Here is a 22489-nt window from a genome sequence, read left to right on the forward strand (position 1 = left end):
CTGAACATTCAAAACCTCTCTTTCCCCCTTCCAAATTGCCAAGCCAATCAGAAACATTTCTCTTTTCCATTCGAAAAACCCAGGCATTATTTCAAACAATACTTCTACTCAAACTAATCACTTTTCGGAAATTATACAAAAATTCTTGTGTTTAAACAAACAGCCTTAAAATTCCAAATCTCTCTACCTTTATTTTTCTAAAAACTAATAATTAAAATTAGCTGTGGATTTTACCTTTCCCGTAACAAACAATCTTTTTAAAATTATAATCCGAAATAAATTGTCTTTCACTTCACTTATTTACAAATGTCTTTAATTCTTCGGGGAAAAACTCATTAAGGAGAAACCCACTGCGTAAAAGCTACCTTCTACTAAATAGTTAAAAATCAATATACAGGGTGTATCAAATTTATGTGCCCGCGTTATAATTAAAATTAAAATTTTTACTCTATCTTTGATTGATAAAGTGATACATAATAATACTTACTATTATTATAAAATATCTTATTCCCGAGGAAGACAAATCCAAAGACACTAAAATTATAATAAATAATACATTTACTAAGAACACTAATATATCCTTTTATATGATATAATATGATTATTTGCGCTGACAGCGCTGATACATACATATCTTGAAAGATTCGCAACGAAATACATACTGTCTGTGTGCGCATGCGCCCGGCATTATAAAATTTCCCTCTCGATCGTAAAGAAGGATAACTTAAAAAAATGTGCTTGCAATATTGATTTCAACCCCTTCGGCCCCCCCTTAAGGATAGTTATGACACGATTTTGATAGGCAACCCATGCTAAAAATATTGGTCTATGTATGAAATTTAATAAAAACAATGTTTTATCCGGCAAGCAGATGGGTACAGATCGACCTATATTCGGATCCCATACTAAATATTTTAAAAACAGTCTATACAGAAATTCATTCAGCACACTCCCTCTGCAGCATTATTAAACAATATGTATGTACATACAATACATGGCCAAGACTTAATGATGGACACAAAATTAATAAAATTATACGTGCGGTCGAGTGAGGCCTGTCAGGACCATTAAGGATAAATTTTAAGTTCCGTGTATTTTTTTTCAAAATTAACAGATATTGTATTTTTATCAGTAGAAAAGGTAGGTATATAGAGTTTCAATTTTATCAATAAAAAATTACCAAGTTTTTAACTTTGCTTACATTGTGTTATTTCTATTTGGTGATGTGGATCTCTTGTAGATTATAGCAGGTAAACTGTATTTAAACAATAAAAAAGAACTTGAATTATAATATTATATTTCCTTACCATAGTGTCGTTCCACCACATATGCAGTCTATAGTTTCTCAAAATAGAAGAATGTTCATTCACATGATCCAAGGCTAGTTTTACACTCGGCATTACACCACGACCTGAAAATAAGATAATTTTTAAATATACACTGATGCAGTTTTAAGTAAAAATTATTAAGTAGGTGTACCTATAGATCAAAAAGGTATTCGTTGTATAGAAGCTCGTTACTTTAACAGCTGTCGTAAGGTGGATAACGAAACAACGCAAGCTCAAAAAATTCTCTGTAAGACAGGGATGCTTTCTCTTCCCACTGGTGTTCAATTTATATTCAGAAAGTATCTTCCAGGAAGCTCTTGAGGAATGCGAAAGCGGCATCAAAGTAAATGGTACCTGGGTCAATAATATACGATATGTGGATGACTCGGTCTGAATAGCGGACAATGTAGAATACCTCCAAAATCTTATTAAAATTGGAGAACATACCAAGAACATACCAATAACATATCAATAACATGGGATTTAGCATCAACATAAAAAAGACAAAGTTTCTTATAATCAGCCGTCAATTATGTATTAATGCAAGACTAGCATATAACAATCAAGATGTAGAACGCGTTAGAAAATTTAAGTACCTGGGAACCTGGCTATGTGAACACTGGAAGTCGGATATAAAAATTAAATGTCGGATAGAAATGGCCAGATGCACATTCATAAAATTCAGAAACGTTTTTACGAGCTCTGACTTTTATCTGAACCTTAGACTAATAATGGCTTGATTACACGTAACGAGTACAGTGGCGAGACAGCAAACTGTTACTACGCCGACACAGTGGTGAGGGCGAGCGATGGTTTATACGTATTTGGCAATTTTTGAATTTGGAGGCGAGTCAGCTCAGTTTCGATTCACAAAAACAAGGAGTAGTGTACTTATGGATCATAAAGCTAACATTAAAAATATATCAAACGGCTTATACCACTGCTTATACAAGATTTGACGGATATATTTTGAGAAGGAGATAAGCGTCTTTGGACTATAGACTACAGACAATGGATTTTAAGAAGACCAAATCTCGCTGCTCCCCATTTCTTCGATTCATTGATTTTTTATTTCTTGTCTAGGTATATGTCGAATTAATTTTTTTTTATTTGACTTCTTCAGTTTTAAAACCAACAATATTTATTTCTTCTACAATCGATACATATGCTGCATCACGTTTTTGTTTATTTTTATACTCCAAAGATTTGAAATTTCATGAGTACGGGTGTGACTTATACAACTGAACTAAACTTTATTGTCCTATCTGTTTCATTTGTTAGCTATTTGTTAGCTATTTGAGTTATTGAGAATCAAAAATCACATTGATTAATACAAGTCGTCTCCTTTGATGAAGGTAATATGCACAGTTACACAGAGAGTGTTGTTTACGCATACCGAGTGGATTGGCGAGTATACGACTGAAAGGTGGGAGGTCGAAGACTCGGGCTAGTAAATAGAACAAGATCCGAGTGAATGTCTCGCCATATGACTGGGTCTAGTGCTCGGCCAAGTACTCGTTAGTATGTTTATACCAAACGAGCACTCGGTCGAGAACACTGTCTCGCTACAATACTCGTTACGTGTAATCAAGGTTTAGGATTCACAAAATTCTATATATGATCGGTGCTCCTATATGGCATGGAAGGCTGGACTTTAAAAATCAACACATTGAATAAACTAGAGGCATTTGAGACGTGAATTTATCGACGAATCCTCAAAGTTGCCTGAACCATGAATATCAAATGAAGAAATCCTGAGAAGAATTGGTAGATAATGACAACTCCTATGCACAATTAAATAGAGACAAACGGCATTCCTGGGGCACGTAATTCGAAACGAAAGATACAAATTTCTGAAAACCTTAATTGGAGGAAAGATCGAAGGAGGAAGAGGAGTGGGCAGGAAGAAAATGTCATGGTTCCGTAATATCAAACAATAGACAGCGCTAAGAAATATAGGAGACCTAATACTCACTGCAAGGGATAGAGAAAAATGGTCAAACGTGATCACTAACATACATCAGTGGATTGCATAAGAAGAAGAAGAAGGTGAAAAGGCTTAAGTGCAACATCAGGCCACTATAAATCCATATCTCAGCGTTCAAGCCATCTTGCCATCTGACTTGTTTATTCTTTTTTCCATAGATCAAATACTATAAACTTTTGCAAATTTAGTACGACCCAAACGTAGCCCAATAAATGACCGTTTTGGAGTGTAATTTCCAGGGGCAACTCCGAATTGCATGAAAATTTGGATTTAGGTTCTACTTACCCTCCACTTCAAAGCTGAATTTGTGCAGTTGGTTGCTTTTACTTGGGGGGTGACATTTACCCCTTCTCGGAGGGTGAAAAACGCATGTTTAAAATAAGGCCGGAAGTGGATAAATTGACTTATTTTAAGCACTTTTGTTCTTTAAAGTTTTTTACGTAAGTCAATACTTTTAAGTTATTCGCGATTTAAAATGTTTCGACAAAAAAACTACGTTTTCAGACTGTTTTTCCCAAATAACTCAAAAAGTAAATATTTTATCGAAAAAAATATGTAGTAATGAAACACAGACTTACTCACAATCATTTAATTATACTTTGACGACCGGTGTCGATCTCTACATCTCTGGTTTTCTTTAATTGTAGCATTTAACTACTTGTAACGCCGACCTGAAGATGATCTGTATAATGTAGAGATCGAAACCGGTCGTCAAAGTATAATTAAATGATTGTGAGTAAGTCTGTGTTTCATTACTACATTTAATATGGACTCACATATGCAACCCATTCAATATTCGAAAAAAATATATTTGTTAAAAGTGTAGCCTATAAAAAAACGAAAAAAATGGTGTACCAGTAAAGACTACAAATTGAGTAGAAGCAAAGTTGTAGCTCATGAAAAATACTTTCTTATTCGTCTAATTCCAAATCGAATAATTCAACGCAAAATCACCGAAGAAAGAAGCGTTTTTCGGGAAAACCTTATTAACATTTTTAAAGTATCGAAAAAAATCTTATTATTTGTTTTTTACAAAAGTTTACAGCATCAAAAATAAACGAGTTACACTGAAAAAAAAGTTGGCCTCTTTTTTTGGTAAAATAAATCGTGAAAACCTCCCTCTATTTAGCACCCTAAATGAAGTTAATCGTTTGGCTTTACCATCTATTTTAACTGTATGTGTATTGTTTATATGATCTGTAAGTTTGATTGGTTTGAAGTGCTTATTTTTGAAAACATTTGGTTTTATAGTAAAAAAAAAATTTTGAAAAATATCATTTTTTTAAAATAACTTAAAAAGTATTAGTGATAAGAAAAATCTTAAAGAGTAAAAAAATGTAGGTTTTGCTATTATAAATATGCTAGTTTCATTTTGTTTCTCCGTAAGCCAAAAATTGGTTCAGATATGGCTGTTCAAAATTTGCATACACTCGTGATTAGTGACCCATTCAAGCTTTCTCAATTATAACCCTTTCAAAAATAAACACTTTAAACCGGTGAGACTGACAGATCATATAAAAAATAGATAGGTAAGTAAATTGTTTGTAAAGCGGTAGCGATTAATTTCATTTGGGGAGCTAAACACGGCGAGATTTTCATGATTTTTTACAAAAAAAGAGGGCCAACTTTATTTTGAGCGTAACTCGCTTATTTTTAATGCTAAAACTTTTGTTAACAATTAAAACAAAGTTTTTTATAAACACTTTAAAAAAGTTTAAATGGTTTTTCCCGAAAATTGCTTAATTTTTCGGTGATTTCACCTTGAAATATTCGATTTGGAATTAGACGAATAAGAACGTATTTTTCATGAGCTACAACTTTGTTTTTATTTGATTGATAGACTTTACTGATACACCATTTTTTGGGTTTTTTATAGGCTACACTTTTGCTAAGGATATTTTTTTCGATGAAATATTTATTTTTTGAGTTATTTGCGAAAACCCGTCTGAAAACGTAGTTTTTTTGTCGAAAAATCAACATTTTCAATGGCAAATAACTCGAAAGTATTGACTTACGTAAAAAACTCTATAGAACAAAAGTTGCTTAAAATCAGTCAATTTTTCCATTTCTAGTCTTATATTGAACGTATGCTTTTTCACCCCCGAGAAGGGGTGACTGTCACCCCCCAAGTAAAAGCAACCAACGGCACAATTTCAACTTTGAAGTGGAGGGTAAGTAGAACCTAAATCCAAATTTTCATGCAATTCGGAGTTGCCCCTGAAAATTACACGGTATCGCCGAATTTCCCGTTCATTTACTGGGCTAACGTAGAGAAAATGATTTGATGGCCAATAAAGTAGATGGAACTTTTGTAGCTATTCATGGAATTTAAGTTTCTCTTCGGAAATTGTTATCAAAATACAAAACATTAATAAAGTAAGCAAATTTTTTTTGTTACTTCTTCTGATTTAACTTTATCTGACTCATGCATATTGACAATTCAGACATATCGATACATTTATGGCAAAGTAACGTAAGTGACATTTTTGAAAATCATGTTTTTCCGTTAACTAACTATTATTGTTCAGAAGGCACTGCCAAATTGTAGTAAGCCTATATACAGGGTGTCCCGAAAAGATTGGTCATAAATTATACCACATATTTTGGGGTCAAAAATAAGTTGATTGAACCTCACTTACCTATATACAATAGTGCACACAAAAAAAGTTACAGCCCTTTGAAGTTACAAAATTAAAATCGATTCTTTTTCATATATCGAAAATTAGACATTTTTTATTGAAAATTGACATGTGGCATTCTTATGGCAGCAACATCTTATAAAAAAATTTAAGTGAAATTTGTGCACCCCATAAAATTTTTATGGGAGTTTTGTTCCTTTAAACCCCCGCGAACTTTTGTGTACGTTCCAATTAAATTATTATTATGGCACCATTAGTTAAACACAATGTTTTTAAAACTTTTTTGCCTCTTAGTGTACTTTTTCGATAAGCCAGTGTTTATCAACATATTTTAAATATTTGTCGAATCCACCACATATTAGTATATGGTTAAGTACGATTATAGAGACCTGTTAATAATCTGAGAATTTATTTATAATTTGCATTTTTAGGTATATTTTGAAAAAAAGCCACATCTCGATAAAAGGTGACTTGCCAAAAAAAGACTAAGAGGCAAAAAAGTTTTAAAAACACTGTGTTTAACTAATGGTACCACAATAATAGTTTAATTGGAACGTACACAAACGTTTGGGGGCTTTAAAGGAACAAAACCCCCATAAAATTTTTATGTAAATATATTAAAAAAGAAGCCGCATCTCGATAAAAACTGGATTATCGAAAAAATACTAAGAGGCAAAAAAGTTTTAAAAACGTTGTATTTAACTAATGGTATCACAATAATGAATTAATTGGAACGTACACAAAAGTTTGGGAGGGTTTAAAGGAACAAAACCCCCATAAAATTTTTATGGGTTGGACAAACTTCACTATAATTTTGTTTTAAGATGTTCCTGCCACAAGAATAATACATATCTATTTTCAATAAAAAATCTCTAATAGTTTTCGATATATTGAAAAAAAATCGATTTTCATTTTGTAACTTTAAAGGGCTGTAACTTTTTTTATGAGTACATTTGTACTAAGGTAAGTTAGGTTCAATCGAACTATTTTTGACCCCAGAATGTGTGGTATAATTTATGACCAATCTTTTCGGGACACCCTGTATATTATGTTTATAGTAATTCTAGGCTTACTACACTTTTGCAGTACCTTCTAAACAATAATAGTGTTAGTTTAATGGAAAATCATGATTTTCGCCAAAAATGTCACGTTACTTTTCCAAAAATGTATCGATATATTATACATTTTAAAGTAAATGAGTTTAAAACGATATTGTCAATATTTAGAAGTTGCGTTCCTGAAACGACTTTATTGGAAGAGAGTTCATTAGATTACATGAAATCGGCTTTAACTTAAAAATATCCGTCAGAAAAAATCATAGCATGTGATTTGTCTTTAAAAAGACAACCACATGCAATACTGACAGTAAAATGCTCGTGTTAGCGATTCCACAGTAAATCGCGAGGAAAAAAACTGGAAAAAACCTCATCGTACTGTCCCGACATATTATTTGGTCTAACATTCAGTTTACTCTCAAAATTAACACCAATCTCTGATTTTATATGTATGTTATATGAAAATTATAAATGATGTATCCTCGATATGTTGTCGGGATATAAAAATTGGAAAAAATCCTTTGTAAAAGGTATAAATTTTTATTAAATATCCCTTTAAGGGCTACATCAAAACAAAACGTTTTCGATTTTATAAAAAATCATCATCAGTGTTAGACAGATTGGATGCTAGCTGAGCCACCAAAGAGATATTCGGGTAAAAACCCTTTAAATATTATATGGATGTATTAAAGGTGCATACTTAAATACTTGGGATTATATATTACCCCTACTATATTATTGGGAATACTATTGGGATACCTATATGTACTTACTAATCGGGATATTTTCTTTCTATTGATTTTCTTTTTTAATATGGGTAACCACATCCATCAGATTTACTGTTATCTCCCTGAAATATATATTTATTTCTTCAGAAATCCATAATCTGAGAATCCCAGTACAAAAAGTTACAGAAATATTAAGGCCCTTATTTCTCGACCATGCAAAAGAATATAATGAACATTTTAAGACATATTTTAGCTTTAGGCATACACCCCGACTGGTTAAAATTCTCTTAGCTTTCAGAAATTCCGCTTTTCAATGTCTATTGTGATTTATTTTGTTTAGTCCTGCTTTACTTTCATATAATATATCCCCCAAGGTATTTCGCAACCCTTTCCATACAATCGTAGTGGAGTATAAAATCTTACATTTAAATACGTTTAACAAATTTAAATATTTTAATTTACGTTTATGGTTCAATTATAAAAAAATTAGATTATTTATTTAGGTAACGAAAACATTATATTTTGACAATATGATTCAAGTCACCGTATATAAACTATGTATACGATGCTTAACAAAAAATTATGTCAGTCCAGACTCCAGACTTACGCTCGGTTTCATAATCAGTTAAAGTGGACTTTAAATTTTAAGTTAACCTGTATCAATGCAATTCATATGGCTAATTTCAACGTTAAAGTGAACTTTAGTTAATGTTCACTTTAAGTTGATTATGAAACCGGGCGTTAGCCTTAGAACAGAGCAAGAACAGAACAAGTGGGTCGAGGTGGAGGTGTAGGTCGCGGTAGATGCTACTAGTTAAGTCGAGGTCGATGTCGATAGCACATAGCATGGAGGTCACCTGCGCTGTCAGTCGAGCTAGAACCACTATCAAGTGAAGTAGTTTAATGAAATTTGAATGACAAAAAGCCTGTGCTTTTGCGATGTTGTGTCAGTCAAGTGATGATAGTGATGCAATGTCAGCTGTAAATAATCAGATCCTTTTTCATATTTCAAAAATTTACTCAATTTAATTACTTTAGAAATTCAAAAATAAACTGAATACAAAAAAGGGATTATATAAAAAGTATCAACTCAGATAGCGCAGGTAATGACAACTTGGCTTCGAACGGACCAATCATAGGGAAGCATCCTTGTAGGCCGCACAGTAGACATTCATGTAAAACAAACTCATTTTATTTTCAAAAGCATCGATGTAAACCTCCTGCACCCTCCTGGATGGCATCGCGCTAAACCTCCACCGCGACTTACCTGCTCTGTTCTCTTCCATGCACTACAATGTGTTTGTTTTACATGGATATCGACATCGACTGCGACCTCCACCTCCACCTCCACTGAGACCACTTATGTTCTGTTCTTACCCTTAGACTATAATATGTAAAATATAAAGATAATTGATTTCAAAAGAGAAAGTGTTAACAGTTTTTGAAATATTTTAAAACTCAACTCCACAATATGAAATTTACAAATATGTTTTAAATGTTAATAATGATACTTGACACCAATAAGATTAACATTCTTTACAAGGGAGGTACGATTAAGAATTTGTAACGTTTTTTAAACGGAAACAACGTTATTTCAGAAGAAATACAGATTGAGAGGGATATCATGTAGGGCTGTGTGCTGCCTCTTACTCTGTTCAATGTATAGTTAAATAATAATTATTTTCGTTTTGTGTGTGTGTGTGTGTGAAAAATGGCTTGGATGCGGGTCCGTTAGCCACAGATTTTTATTTTATTTTTACCTCAATTTATTAGTTTTGTTATATTCCCACCTATCTGACTCAAATGACTATATTTGTTTCTTTGAGGTAGTTTATGAGTAATTTAAATATTTCCATTTTATGACAACTTAGTAGATATTCTATACTACTTGGAAAATGAACTTGTGTTTGTCGTAAATTGTAATACAATTGATTTATATATCTCTCGTTAATTTTGCATTCAAAGAAAATATGGCTCAAATCTCTAATCGAAACATTATCACAAAAACACTGATGTGTTAACTATTCCTAATTTGTGCAGATGTGCCTCATATTTTCCGTGTCGAGTTTTTAATCTGACGATAGTAGAAATATCTTGCTTTGGCAGGTTATACTTAAATATGTATTCAGGTGGCGGAGGAAGTTCTTGATGTAAAGAAAAATATAAATTTTTTGATATGCTTGAAATATTTTTCCATTGTTTTTTCCATATTTTATTTATTCTATCTTTGACGTCATTTATTGCATCTGTCGATAAGATCTGAGTTAGGATCTCACCATTTTTTATTGCATCTTTGGCCAACTCATCCACTTTCTCATTACCCAGTATACCGGCATGCCCTTTTGCCCATATAAATACTACTTCCACTTTAGACAAATTATTTTTTATATTACATAAAATTTTTGATTTGTATGAATTAAAATCAGTGTTTTGAATTGCATATATTGCAGATCTGGAGTCTGTTATTATCACAGCTTTTTTAATATTATTCTCTTTGATCCATTCTAGAGCTTTTTCGATGGCTATAATCTCAGCTGTAAAAATACTACTAATACTAGATAATTTATAATTATTATGTTGATGGGTATTTTGCACATACATAGCACATCCTACTCCTGTTTGATTTTTAGAGCCATCTGTGTAAATTACTGTATAATCCACAAAGTCGCTCAGTATAGATTTTACTAAAATATTATTTAAATGATTTGATTCTGTATATTTAGGAATTATGATTCTGGGTTTTTTTATCAAAGTTTTATACGGAAATTTATAAATTGGTAATAATTTACTCTTGTGTAAATCTGTATAATTCCTGGTTTCAATGAATGCATCTGTTAGTGGTGGTGAATTTTTTATTCTCCAATATTTACTAGTTAAGTTTTCCATGTTTAATAAAGCCAGATTTGTTAAAAGGTCTGACTCAGTGTTTCTTAGCTTTATGCAGTATTTTTGAGCTAAAAATTGTCTACGTAAATTTATATTTAAATTTAAATATATTTAAATTATATATTTAAATTTATATAAAATATGTATATTTAAATTTATATTTATATTTAAATTTATTTTCGTTTTCTTTAATATATTATACACTCTGTACCAAAATTAACCGGCCACCTTAAAAATGGGTTCTTTTTGATGTCTTATATCTCCTAAACCTGTTGTCCGATTAAGTGATTTTTTTCCTTGATATGTTATAGCCTTATTCCTTGACAATATCGTTATAATAATATTGTTACTAAACACGTAAATTTTCATTGTATACCGGCGACCTCCACCTCCACCTCCACCTCCACCGAGACCCACTTGTTCTGTTCTTACCCTTAAACTATAATATGTAAAATATACAGGGTGTAACAAAAATACAGGTCATAAATTAAATCACATATTCTGGGACCAAAAATAGTTCGAATGAACCTAACTTACCTTAGTACAAATGTGCACATAAAAAAAGTTACAGCCCTTTGAAGTTACAAAATGAAAATCGATTTTTTCGAATATATCGAAAACTATTGGAGATTTTTTATTGAAAATGGACATGTGGCAATCTTATGGCAGGAACATCTTAAAGAAAAATTATAGTGAAATTTGTGCACCCCATAAAAATTTTATGGGGATTTTGTTCCCTTAAACCCCCCCAAACTTTTGTGTACGTCTCAATTAAATTATTATTGTGGTACCATTAGTTAAATTCAATATTATTAAAACTTTTTTGCCTCTTAGTATTTTTTCGATAAGGCAGTTTTTATCGAGTTGAGGCTTATTTTTCAATATGTTTACATAAAAATTTTATGGGGGTTTTGTTCTTTTAAACCCCCCAAATGTTTCTGTACGTTCCAATTAAAATATTACTGCGGTACCATTAGTTAAACACAGTGTTTTTAAAACTTTTTTGCCTCTTTGTATTTTTTCGAAAAGGCACCTTTTATCGAGATGTGACTTTTTTTTTAAATGGTTCAAAATATCCCTAAAAATGTAAATCATAAATAAATGTTCATATTATTACCAAGTCTCCATAATCGTACTTAACCATATACAAATATGTGGTGGATTTGACAAATATTCGAAATATCTCGATAAAAACTGACTTTTCAAAAAAGTACTAAGAGGCAAAAAAGTTTTAAAAACATTGTGTTTAACTAATGGTACTACAATAATAATTTAATTGGAACGTACACAAAAGTTTGAGGGGGTTTAAAGGAACAAAACCCCCATAAAATTTTTTTGGGGTGTCCAAATTTCACTATAATTTTTTCTTAAGATGCTACTGCCATAAGAATGCCACATGTCCATTTTCAATAAAAGATCTCCAATAGTTTTCGATACATTCGAAAAAATCGATTTTCATTTTGTAACTTAAAAGGGCTGTAACTTTTTTTATGTGCACATCTGTACTAAGGTAAGTTAGGTTCAATCGAATTATTTTTGGTCCCAGAATATGTGATTAAATTTATGACCTGTATTTTTGTTACACCCTGTATAATTGATTTCAAAAGAGAAAGTGTATAATGATCATTCCATGTTAAATCACTCAGGCAAAAAATTTTGGATCTCCGATTTGTCTGAAAGTTGGTATATAGCTTATGCGGGACGTAAAAATAAGATATTTAAGGTCAAAAAATCTTCTTCTTCTTTTTTTCTCAAAATGTTATTTTATACGATTTTACAGTGATTTGGTGTTTATTTAAACAAATTTACATTTTCTGTCGCAAAGTATCAATGAAAAATATAATATTTTAATAGAAGGGACTCAAAAATGTCATTATATGGCATTATAACAAGTTATTTTGATTCAAAACAAGGTTTTTATCAAATTTTATAGTGTAGAAAACGTTAAAATACCGTTTTTTTTTTACATTTTTCTCCATTCCCAAAATACATCATCATCGATTTGGCTGAAAATTTGCCCACATATAGCCAAAACATAGGACTTTATATTTGAATTATATTACAATACCAAAAAAGTTATATGCAGTAATATCAGACTCAAAAGTATATTAGTCCAGTCGGAATAGCATTTGACCTTGCATGCCGAGCTGCCCAAAATTTTATTTTTCTAATCTTTAGAGGAGTCAATAGTAGCCTTTTAAAATCACCAATAAATTCCTCCGTTAAGTTAGCCGTCATCTTGATTTTAACCTTCGGAGTACGGAGATTATTTGACTTACTTAGTTTACGATGATGGGTCAAGCGTGACCCATTCTCATTTTATTTATAAGGATGTTTTAAATAGTCAGTATTATTAAACAATATTTTTAATTCAACAAAAAACAAACAAACATAACAATTATAATCCCAAATTATTGTATTTAAATTTTTTAAGATGGTTCCCCATGGGCATATACTAGTTCGCTCCGGCGGCCAGATTTTAATACCTTACAGAAAACGGGCAGAGGTAAATTCGCTCCGGCCATATATTGGAATACGTATACCCGTAAACAGAGACGGCTGCAATTTACGTGTACCTACAAACATATTGAAAATATTCTTCGAAATCCGAAGACCGGGTCAGGACTGACCCGGCATCATAGATGTTACATAGAGGAAAAACTGTAATTTGCATGTTCACGAATTATATACGAAAAAATAGATTGAAACAAATAAGGAGAACTTACGATCAATCGGATTTGTAAAAAAATTATTTCATAAAATATTAAGAAATAAGTGAATTTCGGGTCACGCTTGACCCAGTCTTCGTACTCCGAAGGTTAAGGGAGAACCTGTTTTGCTCAATATCTCCGCCATTTTTAATTTTTCGACAAAAATGGTAAATACTGAAATTGTTCCAAATAAATCGTATTTACAATTATTACAATTTATTTTTAACAATTTTTGTCGTGAGGTCGATACTTTCGTGTTAATTTTACTTACAGTAGATGCCTATATTTTTGACTATGATATTGCATGTAACTGGTTTGGTATTGTAATATAATTCAAATCCTTCTCACCACTTAAAGTCCTATGTTTTAGCTATCTGTGGGTAAATTTTTAGCCAAATCGATTATGATGTGTTTTGGGAATGGAGAAAAATGTAAAAACGGTATTTTAACGTTTTCTACACTATAAAAATTTGACAAAAACTTGTTTTGAATCAAAGTAACTTATTATAATGCCATATAATGACATTTTTGAGTCCCTTCTATTAAAATATTATGTTTTCCATTGATACTTTACGATAGAAAATGCAAATTTCATTAAATAAACACCAAATCACTGTAAAATCGCATAAAATAACATTTTGAGAAAAAAAGAAGAAGAAGATTTTTTGACCTTAAATATCTTATTTTTACGTCCTGCAGAAGATATATGCCAATTTTCAGACAAATCGAAGATCTAAAATTTTTTTTGTTAAAAAATTGAGTGATTTTGAAATGGAATCACCCGTAATAGGTCTGGATCCCGCGTATGAAAAAAAAGTTGATTAATAGCAAGCTAAAAATTTGTTAATAGCTTAAGGATGTCTAGTCGGATAAACTTTGATATATGGGAATACTGGAACAGGGTCAGTTTTAATTGTGGAACAGGTTAAAAATTTGGAACGGTCAGACCACGAAAACGGCACATTTATTTTGTCCGACAGAACAGACTTCAACTCTCCGAACAGAGATTAAACTCTCATGCAAAAATCAGACTGCTATTTATCACCTGTCATAATTCCTGTCATTTGACATATTCTACATGTTCCATTCATTAAAACGCCCATTTGGTGATAAATAGCAGTCTGATTTTTGCATGAGAGTTAAATCTCTGTTCGGAGAGTTTAAGTCTGTTCTGTTGGACAAAATATATGTGCCGTTTTCGTGGTCTGACCGTTCCAAATTTTTAACCTGTTCCACAATTAAAACTTCCCCTGTTCCAGTGTTCCCATATATCAAAGTTTGTCCGACTAGACACCCTTAAGCTATTAACAAATTTTCAGCTTGCTATTAATCAACTTTTTTTTCATACGCGGGATCCAGACCTATAAACAATTTTTGAAATATAAAACTCAACTCTCCACAATATGAAATTTCCAAATATGTTTTAAATGTTAATAATGATACCTGACACCAATAAGATTAACATTCTTTACGCGGGAGGTACGATTAAGAATTTGTAAAGTTTTTTAAACGGAAACAACGTTATTTCAGAAGAAATACAGATTGAGAGGCTGCCTCTTACGCTGTTCAATGTATAGTTAAATAATAATTATTATTTTCGTTTTCTTTAATATTTATATTAGGTAGATATTCTCAATACCTCGTGATGAAGGTCGAATACAATAACGAATAAAAACGTAGAAATTAAGGTACGTAGTTTCGGCTCTAATGTTATTTAAATGGGATTGAATGGGAAATTTTTTTCAAATCCTGAGAAAACTAATAAGTATTTTTAAAAAAATTATTCCAGAATGAAAGATTACGTTCTTACCGAGGGCAGAAAGTCCCTGAAAACTTTTGTAGTGTTTATTTTAATAAGTCACAGGGATAAAAAACTAAGAGAAAATGTAGTATGATTTTTAATTTCTAATATCTCATTCAAAAGAAACTTTTTATTTATTCTAAGAAACTTTCGACCCTCGATAATAATTTAGTCTTTCATTCTGCGTTTAAATTTTTTAAAAATATTGATTAGTTTTTCAGGATTTGAAAAAAATAGACACCATGTCCGTGGTGAAATTTTCCAAATCAAACATTCGCTATCTTTGTCATACAACGCACTGAGTCAAATAGAATATGATGAAAAGACAGTGACAATTTCAAATATTTGACATGGTATCGGGAATATTTTGAGTTATTGATTAAATAATATTGATAGTGTATTTGATAAATAATTGATTTAAGACGTGAATTTAATAAAAAGTTAATTAAAATAAAAATGTATACCATGGAGAACAGTGCCTACGTTCCTTCCGATGAAGGCTCCAATAAGAGTCGAAAATCACGATTCAAGGGACTGGACTACTCCGTATTCTAATTGAAAAGTAAGATTGTTTTGCCTTCGCATTGCAACTGAATAAAAATGGTATACATTTTTATTTTATAGTCGTATTACTCCGTAGAGTAACTAGGTGCATTTTTCCGTTGGAACTTTACCAGCTGCAGACGGGGGATGTGAATTGCATAGTGTAGAATTCCTTCCCTCTCGTCTTCACTGCAGCATCCATTTGACTTGCAAATTATAGAAGTCTTGGAGGTTGTCACCAGGAAAGTGTACCAATAAGTTTTCAATTTAAAAATCTTTTAGTAATATTTTTAATATTTTCAATATTAATAATTTACTATTAGGATTGAAAACTACTTCGTCAAAAAGTTAATTGTTTGTTATTTGTGGACGATCCAAGCAGATAATTCACCAGGATATATTCTGTGATCCAAGTATTTTGTTGTTAAAGATGTTCAAAATTTGCCAAGCACCTAAGAGGTGGAGGCCATGAAACTACAAGAAGAAGAAGATGTTCAAAATTGTAAGCGTTCCATAGTAACAATATATTATTAAAAAAATCACTTTAACACTTTTCCTCTTTTCTCGATTGAGTATTAGTTTTTGTTGTACAGTATATAAATTATTACAATCACTGAATACATAATTAGTGAAAAAATTATCATATTTATTAATTGAATTAATAATTTGCAATTACACAAGTAACAGTTATCCAAAAACATTCCAAAGCCATTTCTTTAAAGTTAATGATGACATTGTCAAGTAATGTTTACATATTATTACCGGTGAGAATTACTACACGTAATTTGCCGTGTAAAGACAGAAAAAGTAGGGACAGCCCTAAAATATTTGCGACTTATGTACCGATTGACATTAACAAAAGAACGAATCAAAAGTGGATACCCAAGAGAGACCTAGTAACAAAGAATAATCAAGAATATGTATGAAAGAGAAGGAACTACTGAATGGATAGATAAATGAGGCAAATTATCTTCTCTTTCTTCATGTACCATGTCCTTTCAAAACGTTAGTTACCATCATAGCTCTTTTAATTTTATTCACTGCCACCCTAAATATCATGCTTGTATCAATACCATACCAATCTCGTAAGTTCTTCAACCATGACGTCTTTCTTCGACCTGGACTGCGTTTGCCTGCTATTTTCTATTGCATAATATTTTGGTCCTCTCATTACCTGTCTTACCTGTGTAAGAATAAATAATTTAACACCAATAACATAAAAATCAATAGAGGCGTTAGACAGGGCTGTGTCTTGTCGCAATCACTGTTTAATGCATACTCAGAAGATATATTCAAAAAAGCATTAGAAGCTGAAGTAGCAGGCATAAAAATAAATGGCCTACCCATATGTGAAATTAGATACGCCGATGACACAATACTAATGGCAGAAACTATTACAGATCTACAAAGAATTTTAGATAAGGTTGTTGCAACGAGTGAAGAATTTGGTCTGTCACTAAACATAAAGAAAACGAAATTCATGGTTATATCAAAGAAAAATATTAGAAACATCAATCTACACGTAAATAATAAGACGATAGAACGAGTTCAGAATTATAACTATTTAGGGACAAACATTAGTGAAGCAAACGATTATACCAAAGAAATCCGAATTAGAATAGAAAAGGCTAGAAGTGCATTCACTAATATCGTTGATTGAGGTAACCTCAATCAACGCTAATATGAAACAAATATTATGTAGTAGAGACCTCAGCCTAAATCTTAGAAAGCGAGTACTAAAATGTTATGTATTTTCTGTTCTTTTGTATGGTGTGGAGACATGGACTCTCAATAAACAATGCCTCAATAGATTGGAAGCATTTGAGATGTGGACGTATCGAAGAATGCTGAGAATCTCCTGGACAGACAGAATAACCAATGAGGAAGTACTAAGGATAATACAGAACAGCAGGGATATACTGGATTCCATCAAAATAAGAAAACTTCAATACTTGGGTCATATAACACGTGGTGACAGATATGAACTCCTAAAATTAATTATGCAGGGAAAGATTCAAGGAAGGCGCAGCATAGGTAGGAGAAAAATGTCCTGGCTGAGAAATTTCAGAGAATGGTTTGCATGCAGCTCAACTGAACTCTTTCGGGCTGTAGTGTCAAAAGTGAGAATAGCAATGATGATTGCCAACCTTCGTCGCGGAGATGGCACGTAAAGAAGCAGAAAGAAGAATTACCTGTCTAAAGTACTCTAGCTTTCTCTTCTCTTCGATGCTTTTTATAATCTCAGCAGTTTCGCTGAGAGGTACTAGTATTGTAGAGATTTGAATTTTCTCTACCCAAGAAACTTTTAAAACTCATCTATAACACTAGATTGAAAACAATGGAGTATAAAATATTTGAAATTTTTCAAAAGTTGGTAATAGAGATAACGAAAATAAATAAAGAGACCGAGAAGATCTAAAAATAGGAGTAGGTAATAGATGTTTTGGAGGTCAATGAGATGACGGAAGGATAAAGGAAAAAATATTATCTGAATAAAAGAATTACTGGAATTAGAAAACCAAGAAAAACCTTAAATAATATTAGATATTGAACATCAAAGAAAAAACCAATATCCTCTGTTTTTATTTATAAATAAAATTAAATCTAAAATTAGCCATTAATATGCATAAATTATAATTCTATATTGAAGTGAGCAACTGTCAATTATATTTATATTATAAATTAATCAATAATATTTTTTGCAATATCTATTAGAATGAGCTGAAAAAGGAAAGAAAATATTTTTGACCATTTGCAAAATTTATAGTATATAGTACAGATAATATAATTATAATTTGTTACCTGTGTCAGAATTTTCTACTCCTCTTCCATAAGGAAAGAAACCAGCAACATAAACGTCGTGTCTCTTATTGTCCATATTCGGTTTTTGAAAATTGCAACACTTCAAAAAAATTAACAATAAAAGAACTGTGTACACTGCAAATCGAATCATTTCCTAAACTGTCCGTCCTTTTGTCACACGGTAAACAAAAATTGTTTATTTGTAAGAAAAGTGGGTAACCGTGTTAGTAGAGAGCTATAAAAGACCTTAAACTGAATCATTGTTTATAAAAATCGGGAACGTTTTAATTGGTATTCGCGAAATGATTTAAACTATCACTTTTAATTCACTGCCAAATTGTCCGACGTGTTTTTCTGTACCTTTCCTTAAAATTTCTGGTTTTCCACAGCGGTTATCCTTGATTTTCCGAGGCACGTTTCACAGCTTTATTGATTTTCGTAAGCAAGATCCTTCATATATGCCGGAGGACACGATCGCGCATGTCCCCAGTTTACTTTTAATTTATTAAAACCATCCTCTTCGGTGAGTGTATCCCTGGATAACTGTTAATTTTGCGGAAAATTGGGATTCTTTTCGGTTTTTCTTTACATTAAAACTCTCTGTAGAAGGACAGGCGTACAAGCGGATGGAAGAACTGGACCATTTTTCAAACTATGTAATTTATTAATTCAAGTAGACGGCTTTTGGCCGAAACAAGAACTGTCATATTGCTCCCTTGGGACAGAATTTATTTTTAAAATATATACGGGGTGATAATTTGAAAAATTGCAAATTTTTTCTGTAAATAATATAAAAATTTGACTAAACGGGCATTAGTCATAAAAGTTTGCTTCCATTTTTTTCTATTTTCTGCTAGGTTTTTCCAATCTTGTACCCTCAACAATTTCATATCTTCTTGTCTTCTTGTGTCGAGTCCATTCATTTTCTTCGAAGGCGTCGTCCTTTTCTTTTTGTACTAGCTTCAGTATTTACTATTTCTTATTAAATTATTTCTTCTTCCATTGATGTGTAACGATACGCTTTAATTACTATTTTTGCTAATTTTATTTTCTTAATTTTTAATAACTTTTCTCAAAACGAAACAACATTAGTCATTTAAAAGTCACATGTAATATACAAACCATATGCCAACAAGGGCCGTTGATTTCGAGAAACCAAAATGTATCCCTAAACAGATTGTATAAAATTAATGTTTTTTTCAAGGAAACACTAATGGAGTACGATGTCAGATCGCCACACTCTTTATGTCAATTTCTTAAAATACAAAAAGGTTCTCATCTTTTAAAATGCAGATGCAGTAATGTATGGCCCCTTCTGGCCATTATCGCAAAACCGCAAAACCAGTTGACATAATAGTTGGTGGTCTGAAAGTCAGTCTCTACACAGTATGCGAACGATGCAGACACACCCTCGCTCGCGCGAACAAACAACCCTCTTTCGAGATATAAGCAAAACACCGCTTGTTTACCCGAAATAAATAAATATATTACTGTTCGTTGTTACACTTATTTTTTATTAATTCCGTCAACCACACCACCGGAATAGATGTATGTAACTAATGAATCTAAATCTTTGAATTTCAGCAAGTATTGTCACTTTTGGTTGTCCATATATACAGGGTAATATATTAATGTAAAGAAGCTCAATAGATCTGTTGTAGAAAATATGCAGAAAAACTATTCTTCTTCTTCTTCTTCTTCTTCTTCTTCTTCTTCTTCTTATTCTTCTCCTTCTTCTTCTTCTTCTTCTTCTTCTTTTTCTTCTTCATTCGTGAATGTAGGCTTTAAAACCTGTTTCTTCTTCAATATTAGCCTATCGCACCATCTTTTTCTTGGTCTGCCAATACTTCTTCGTCCATTTGGTGATTTATCTCGTGCTATTTTTACTATCTTATCCTCTGTCATTCTACTAATGTGTTCGTTCCACTCCTGTTTCCGTTTTGTCACCCATCCATTTATGTCTTCTACTTTGCATGCTGTTCTTATGTTTTCGCTTCTCTTCCTATACAACAGACTTTCCCCTGATATTTGCCGAAGTATTTTTATCTGTGTTGTTTCTAGTAGTCGTCTCGTTGTAGATGTGTTAGGCCTTGTCTTCGCAGTGTATGTCAATATAGGTCTAATTTCTGCTTTATAAATTCTTGCTTTTGTGTCTTGTCTTAGGTGTTTGTTCTTCCAGATTGTGTCATTAAGAGATCCCGCCGTAACTAGTTCTATCTATTCCCAGATTCTAAACCTTGCTTCCTGCTGTATTATTTCCCCATAAATTTCGATTTTACATCATAGTGGATATTTAGATGTTGTCATACATTTGGTTTTTTCTGCTGATACTATCATATTGTATTTCTTGACTGTTGTATTGAAGATGTGCATTAATCTTTGGAGATTGTCTTCTGTCTCGGCGATTAATGCGGCGTCGTTTGCACAACATAATATTTGGATTTCTTTGTGCCCCATTCTGTAACCATGACCTTTACGTACTGCTTGTATTATTTCGTCCATTATTATATTAAAGAGTAGTGGGCTTAACGAGTTACCTTGTCTGACTCCGCTTTGTACTAGCATAAACTGTGTTAGTTTTCCATTTATCTTTGCCTGTATTCGATTACAATCGAATTCAAAATACTCCATTACAAAAAATGCAGGCAGCGAAAAAAAATCTTCTTCCACTTCTTTATTCGAAGGGAATTTCTTTTGGTGTAAACGATTATTTTCCTACTTTTCACACGGAAGTGGATCGAGTCTGTATTTAGTTCTCCCGTAGTCTCACTTTTGTTATATCTGATTGGGATCCAGAGTCTACAAAACCATGGTTTAGCATGTTAACTCGTTAACTGTGGTGTCATCTGGAGATATCCCTGTTCCCAGTTTACTTTTAATTTATAAAAACGTCCTCTCCGGTGAGTGTACCCTGGATAACTGTTAATTTTGCGGAAAATTGGGATTCTTTTCGGTTTTTCTTTACATTAAAACTATCTGTAGAAGAACAGGCGTACAAGCGGATGCAAGAACTGGACCATTTTTCAAACTATGTAATTTATTAATTCAAGTAGAGGGTTTTTGGCCGAAATAAGAACTGTCATATTGCTCACTTGGGACAGAATTTATTTTTAAAATATGTACGGGGTGATAATTTAAAAAATTGCAAAAATTTTTCTGTAAATAATATAAAAATTTGACTAAACGGGCATTATAGTCCTGTCGCCAAGGGGGGTACAACGGCCTCCTTAATTCAGATGGACTTAACCGAGTTTTTTTATAGATTTTTATCCGTAGAATACGAAATTTTTGGGTAACAGTTGATCCGGATGTCGATAAGATTGTTATAGACAAAAAACTTGAGGAATTACATAACAGCGATTTCTCGCAAAACAAAACATCTTTTTGTATTTTTTGGGTCATTTTAAGCAAAAAATATTCCTACAAGTTTTTCGTAGAATGCATAGTTTTCGAGATAACCGCGGTTGAACTTTTAAAAAATCGAAAAATTGCAATTTTTGAACCCGAATAACTTTTGATTAAAAAATAAAGTAGCAATTCTGCTTACCGCATTTGAAAGTTGAAGTCAAATTATATCGGTTTTGATTATTTGCATTGCTAAAAATTAATTTTTTTATTGTTAAACAAAGCTATAAACACATAGTGTTTCCCGTGCCTAATACATGCGTTTTAACGCATGCTACGTAGAAATTGCCTCGCTTGCACTTATAGCTACTCTACCTACTCGTTCGATTTTAAATAAGAAATCATTGAAAACAATTCAGCCTTACGAGTATGTCTAGGAGCTATGAGATCCACTCCAGTACAAGCTTTATATTTGGAAGCCTTGGAACCTCCTTTAAATCTAAGACGAAGTTTTTTGTCTAAAAAATATTTAATAAAGTATACTTACTTAACCCACTTCTATACCAAAAAATAGTGACTTTGAGTTGCCATGATCTAACCAATAAATATTGGCAAAAAAAGAAATCTCCCTTACTGCTTATAATCAAAATATAGTACTCTTAAA

General features: G+C 32.0%; 1 protein-coding gene across 1 annotated transcript in view; it reads right to left on the reverse strand.

Annotated features, from left to right (window-relative positions):
* The window catches only part of LOC114328300 (gamma-aminobutyric acid type B receptor subunit 2), a 180320-nt gene extending 161315 nt beyond the window's left edge, over positions 1-19005 (reverse strand). Inside the window, exons 1-2 of the mRNA XM_050647737.1 lie at positions 18481-19005; positions 1308-1411 (exon numbers count right to left, since the gene is read on the reverse strand). Of these exons, the coding sequence (XP_050503694.1) occupies positions 1308-1411; positions 18481-18631 (255 nt within the window). The 5' untranslated portion in view covers positions 18632-19005. The remainder of the gene's footprint in view (positions 1-1307; positions 1412-18480) is intronic.
* Positions 19006-22489: the final 3484 nt, after the last annotated feature.

Source organism: Diabrotica virgifera, chromosome 3 (genome assembly GCF_917563875.1).
Source record: "Diabrotica virgifera virgifera chromosome 3, PGI_DIABVI_V3a".
Classification (NCBI taxonomy): Eukaryota; Metazoa; Arthropoda; class Insecta; order Coleoptera; family Chrysomelidae; genus Diabrotica; species Diabrotica virgifera.